General features: G+C 37.7%; 1 protein-coding gene across 1 annotated transcript; it reads right to left on the bottom strand.

Moving 5' to 3' along the window:
• Positions 1-3305: 3305 nt before the first annotated feature.
• LOC141638279 (uncharacterized) lies at positions 3306-5495 on the bottom strand. The gene is made up of 6 exons (XM_074447686.1): positions 4891-5495; positions 4729-4802; positions 4483-4571; positions 4343-4374; positions 4199-4263; positions 3306-3395 (listed from the first exon to the last, which is right to left on the bottom strand). The coding sequence occupies exons 2-6, from the start codon at positions 4753-4755 to the stop codon at positions 3306-3308; spliced, it is 303 nt and encodes a 100-aa protein (XP_074303787.1). The 5' UTR covers positions 4756-4802; positions 4891-5495.
• Positions 5496-6191: the final 696 nt, after the last annotated feature.

Below are 6191 nucleotides of genomic sequence, written 5' to 3' on the forward strand. Positions count from 1 at the left end.
ACTGATTTAAGAAGTGTGGAAGGTTTACGGTTTTTGATAGGGTTTTGCTAGAATGCTGCGAAATTGTTCATAGTAGTAGCATACTATGAAAGATACTGGTGGTTATGAATTTATTATGCTTGCTTTAAATTTACTGTAAGCCGAACTCAGGGATGTAGTTTGAAATCATCCTCCTCATAAGTCAAACGCTGTAATCAAACTCCTGGTCCTGCTGATAGGGCACACCTAGCATCCCCTTCAATGTCTAAGTAAGAGGGCTTGGAAGATTTATATTGAGAATTCAATTGAGGGAGTTTTCTTTAGACAATACTCTGTTGGGGTGTTTTTGGATAGCAAAATTGGAGGGAAAGCGAGGAGAGGGGGAAGGAATGGGGTGTGAGTCTCAAGTAGTTCTCTCATCATAGTGTCGGCCAGAGGCCAAGGGCACACTGAAAATCAGCTTGTGCTTAACCCTTATGTAAAGGTGTACCGGAGGGTAGGTTGACCACGTTACATGCTGCCCCCAAGCCTCTCTTTGGCGTAATTTTTTTGGTGTCCCTCATTCTTCTTGTTGAGCTGTTGGGACTTACTCTGCACACGACAGCACACTTATATCAAAGAATGTTTATTATCCTTATGCAATTGTGTATGGACATTATAATGGTGACATAGAGTTGGTCCAGTTCGACATGTTGACCCTGAAACAAGATGATGGTGTGACTCTAAATCCTGACATGAACTCCCTAGGTTCAAAGCAACTGCTTTCAGGACACACAGGTGCAGTTTTATGTTTGGCTGCACACCAAATGGTAGTTACCACTTTCGACCAGTCTTACAGGAAAGTTTTGTTGTCTGGAAGCATGGATTGCTTTCTCTCCGTTGGGGAGGACTCTTGTGTTGCTCTTGTGTCCCTTTGTTGGTTGAAAGAATGTTTCCTGGACATCCTAGTTATCCTGGACAAGTCATATGGGATAGTGTGAGAGGTTATTTAGTGTGCCTATCTCAGAATAATTCAGTAGCATCGAGTGCAAAAGACGTCTTATACATTTGGGATGTTAAGGCTGGCTCTAGGGAGCAAGCTCTGCGTGGAACAGCTGCTCACTCAATGTTCAGCAACTTCTGCAGGGGTATGAGGATCAGTAACATCTCATAATGTGCTTATAATACGTCAAATACTTCGTTTGACCTCCCTTTGACAGAAGATGGAAGCTTTTTACCATCCAAGCTGAAAAGCAGCCAGGCCCGATTTCATTTAATGAAGTAAATGGATTAGATCATGGCAAACATTCTCGCAGTAGCGGGGACAAATGTGTAAAACTAACTCCAGGAAACCAAGATAAAGTTCCTATTAGATGCTGTTGTCCGAATTCGGGAATTACAAATTTGAGTTTTGATCTGTCATCTCTATTATCTGTTGACGGCAGTGGTGACCAGTGCCTTGGTCCTGCAAATGACTCACAAAAAGTTTCTGAGTCCCAGCTCAAAAACTGTGTGTGGCCAGTTATTCAACTGAGCAAGCTACCTTACATGAAACAATCAAGAATGACCCAAATTTTGGATTTACGATTCTGAGTTTTGACCTGTTATGACTTAACTATTATTCAGCAATAATTGGGGTAACATAAATCCGTCTTGTCATTTAAACAACTTTTTTAATGTTTGAGGTAGCGGACGCCACCCTTTGCTACTAGGTGGGCCCGCCCCTGGTTGCGTTAGTTTCTCTCTTTTTTATGTACAATTTTTTTATACGCAGATTTAGAGTGTCTATTCCCTTCCATTTTTTATTCTTGACGGCCCAGCAGGCCAGCCCAATAAGAAAAATAATAGTAAGGCCGACTTAAAGTCATTTAATTTAAGTGCAATTTAGATCCTATAAGTTCAGTTTAGTTTAGTTTAGATCATATAAGTGCAGTTCAATTCAAATCCTATAGGTTCAGTTCAGTTCAGATCCTATAAAATCAATACATATATACATTATTACTTTTAAAACAAAATTATCAATCCTCATTATTTTTTAATCGTAATGTAATCGTAGGATAATGTTTGAACAAAACAATGTATATAAAGCGGAAAAATGTTATTATCTTACCTTGTGTTTTAGACTATATTTTCTTATCATTGTTCTCTCTTGAATGTCCACTAATTTCTTGTAAATTTTTTATTTAACCTCAATAAAAGTTTGCATTTGCAGTCTGCTGAGTTGCGGGATTAGCTTCTACGTCCTTTTAGTATCATTGCTGCTGGCCCTACTTTTGATGATGTCCTGCGTAATTTTAATGAAGTTATAGGTTCTGATCTTCTACATGATCCTAGTGAAATCGCTGCCCCTAAACTTATGAAGAAATTGACAGATATATATTTCGCGAAGGTTGCCGCTACTTCGGACTCTGTTTTCTCATTGACTCCGCGTCAGGTAGCATTGTGGAAGTCTCAGGAGGGGGCTCACTCTTCCGATTGGTTGCGTGCAGTTCCTATTTATGGGTTGGGGCAGACTATGAATGGAATGACCTATCGTAGTGTGCTTAGCTATTGACTCGGCGTCCCGTTGTTCACGGTGTCTAGGCCCTGTCCTGCTTGTTCTCGGGTTTTTGATGGAGATGTTTATGGCGATCATGCTTTGTCATGTGCTGGTACTGTGGGCGTTAAGCATCTACTACAGGTCGGGGATCTCTGCTCGTAGGGAGGTGCTCGTAGAGTGGTTGATATCGATTTGGTTGATGGGCATGATTGCTCCCTTCGTCCGGCGGGTCTGCTTCTTTATTTCTGGGACAGAGGGCGTGATTTGTGTGTCGATCTGATAGGGTCTTACCCCTTGTCTCAGAGTGGGTTGTCCGATTTTGTGTCGGGTCGGGTTGTTGCTGATGCTGCTCAGCGAAAGTGTGACAAGTACCGTGATTTGTGCTCGACAACTGGTTATGGTTTCCTACCTTTCTCCTTTTTTTCGCTGGGAGAGCTGGATACGGATGATGTGGCTTTGCTCAAGCGGATCGAGAAATTTTCTGTTTTTCAGGATGCAGGGGTTCGCGCGGCCGCTTACATTTTTCCTAGACTTAGCTTTGTTATCGCTAAGGGAGTGGGGGCCCAAATTGTATCTCGGATGCCCAGTAATTTCTTGTAAACTTTTTGATTATTCTTAATCAAAGTTCCAGTTTTTATAAAAAAATTAATAATAAATTAATAAATTAATAATAACTCCCTTTTATATATCACTTTTCTAAAATAACTCCCTTATAAATATTTTTTTAATAATTTGAAAATGTTCTCAGGTAAAATTAAACATGGAATTTGCACTACCCGCACTTGTATGGAATGATCCTACACTAGGCTCAAACCTTCTGGACGAAACAACGGGAAACTCTAAGAGTTGATGCTTCTTCTCCCATTTCTTTGTTTTTTTTCGAAGTTTTAGTAATTGTCTACAAAAATAAAATCAATAGCATCAACGAAGATATCCCCAAACTATAGTCTAATATTTAATTTGCAAGGTTTCATTTTGATAACGTTAGTACATGACTCTACACCTGTGCTATACACCGTTAGATTATTCTGATTTCACAATCTAATCTCCATAGAAAAAGTGACAATCCTTTCTTTTACCAAACAACCAAAGGTGTCATTTAAAGAGTCGATTCAGGTTTGGTGTTTTGACCCTCAAAACAATGGGTTAGGACCAAGGACGATGCTAGGTCGAAAAAGTAAGGGGGCCAGCTTATAAACATACCGAGTATACTTTAGAGTGGTCTACTCTATTAACATGTACCTTTATATAACTTTCATTAGAAGCGTAAGATTATAGATTGCTTCTTTCGATATAACCGGAAAGTTACACACAATTTTTTTGTTTTTCGATTCTAAGCTTTTATTTACTGTTGAAAGTTTCATTTGGTGGCACAAAGATTGAGCTAGATAAATGTTAGATAATGGTAAGAGGAGTCTGCACATAATATAAGAAAATTGAAATTACTAATTTTTGGTTAAAATTTGTCGCGATTAATAAAAAATTTAATGGACAATAAAAAAAAACAAAAAATGGAAATTTAAAAAGAAACATTCTCATCCCTAGAGTCGAACCCTAGACGTCCAACACCAAAGCTAACAAGCAATCAACCACAATTGCCATATTTACCCAGTTCTACTACCAGAGTGTTAGACTTCCAAGTGAAAAATATACTGTACTACCTAACATGAACTGAAAGCTGCCAAACAAACAAAAACTAACCTCAAGACAGCCGTCCGAAGATGACACTGATGATAACTTCTTTTCAATAGCTCCAGTAAGACGAGCTGCAAAGAAAAAAGAAAAAAAAAATTGTAGAACTAAGAAAGATCAATAACTAACTCATGAAAGAAAGTAACAAAATACCTGCATCCTCATGCTCTAAACTGGGCATCGCCCTGGTCAAATAATTGTAGTTTCAATAAGGCGGATGAAACACCAACTAAGAAAGATCAATAACTAACTCATGAACAACATTATGGGCTACAGAAGAAAATTAACGGTACCTGTAAATATCAATTGGATCAACATCCTTTCTCGTCAAGAAATGGGGCACAACCTCAAATATGTGACTTCCCACCAATTCAGAAGTACACTGGTGTACATCAATAATTGAAGTTATGAGAAATTTAGTATCAAATGTTAAATAAAAAGAGAAGTAAAATACATTATCTAGTAATATTTTATGGTTTATACTAGTCAAACAGAAAAACAAGTTAAAAGTAAAATATCAAAATGAACTATTAGCTTACCTTATCCCACTCTAGCAAACCATCCATCACTCCATTCTGATAGGTTTGATTCTTGGTCAGGAACTTCAAAAAAACTGAAAGAAATAGCACACGAAATCAGTAGAAAATCTGTATTAATCCTTCCGCCCAATCATTTGTTCGGAACAAAGTGAGCATACAAACCTTAGATAATAATCAGGAGAGGCGACTCCTACTCCTAGCTTCTTGCGGGCAACTTCACGAAGTAAGAAATCAATTTCTAGTCGTGATTGCTCAAGTTCTTCCATGTTGCAATACGTCACCGCCTTTATTGAGAAAATGAGTAAAACTCAGTCATATGTGTATATATGATGGATTATTATTTTGTAGGTTAAAGAAATTAGAATTGTTATGTTGGAGATGAGAAAGAATTCTGTTAGTAAACGAACCAATACGATTTTAAAAAGATTGACTAGTAAAATATTTTGTTTTCCATTGTTACTCCTAGGCATGAAATCTACTATGTATTTAATTGACAGAAAGAGAGAAGATGTGAGTTAAGAAGATACATTGGGATCTTGAAGCCTTACATATGCAGCAAGCTTGTGACGGACCAAAGCAAAAACATCGACCAATAATGACAGTTGTTTTTCAAGATTATATCTCTTATTCTCCAATTTAAGGTCCATCTTGCTCAACCAAGACGACCCGCTTTTTGGAAATGAGGAGAATAGCTCGGGAACAGCCAAAAACAAAGCAGCTTGCGTGCATATTTGAGGAATAGTTGCCTGGCCCACGTTTCATTTTGCTTGCCTCGGACAAGCATTCTTATTATTTCCAGTCCAGCGCTCTGCAGATGGAAATATGAAAATTATAGCGGATAAAGAACAAGCGAAAATTACAAATTACCACATACTATTTGCCGTATTTTACTACTTACTACCATGTACGGAGTATGTTGTTTATTACAGTACAACTTACCACCAACATTTGAGTGTATATCTCCAATCTCCTACCATATTTCTTTCCCAATTACCATTTTACTTTATTTCCGACTCGTTAAGTGAATTAAGTTATGAAATGACTAAAACACTTATATTCCACGACTACCCCTAACCACATCTCCACCAATAAACAGCTACCAGCCCACTACTCTCCCTCCCCTCGTGATGTACTGATGGGCCCAACTCCGCGGCGATATTGTTAAAGCTTGTTTTGGGGTGAGATTGGTTTATTGTTTTCGTAATTTATTTTCGCAGTACAGTTTTTACTCATCTCAGTACTTTTTATCACTTATTTTCCATTTACTTACCCCTACCTAAAAAACCAACGACCTTAATTCTCTCATTAGCTAACCATAAAATCTCTCAAATTAAACTGATTATTCAACTATTGATGATAATTTGAGTGCATAACATACTTTTAATTTGTTAATTACATAATTGTGAATCAAATTAATCTCTTTCGTACATTCTTTTGGACTTTTTTCTTCATTTAGGGTTTGT

This window comes from Silene latifolia, unplaced genomic scaffold, assembly GCF_048544455.1.
Source record: "Silene latifolia isolate original U9 population unplaced genomic scaffold, ASM4854445v1 scaffold_20.1, whole genome shotgun sequence".
Classification (NCBI taxonomy): domain Eukaryota; kingdom Viridiplantae; phylum Streptophyta; class Magnoliopsida; order Caryophyllales; family Caryophyllaceae; genus Silene; species Silene latifolia.

Bases quoted from the DNA above. Each gene is read 5' to 3' on its own strand.
- LOC141638279 (XM_074447686.1), bottom strand. From the start codon at position 4,755: ATGGATGGTTTGCTAGAGTGGGATAAG. The intron at 4,572-4,728 runs GTAAGCTAATAG...GATGTACACCAG, and splicing joins GTTTGCTAGAGTGGGATAAG to TGTACTTCTGAATTGGTGGG. The intron at 4,264-4,342 runs GTATTTTGTTAC...TTTTCTTTGCAG, and splicing joins TTTAGAGCATGAGGATGCAG to CTCGTCTTACTGGAGCTATT.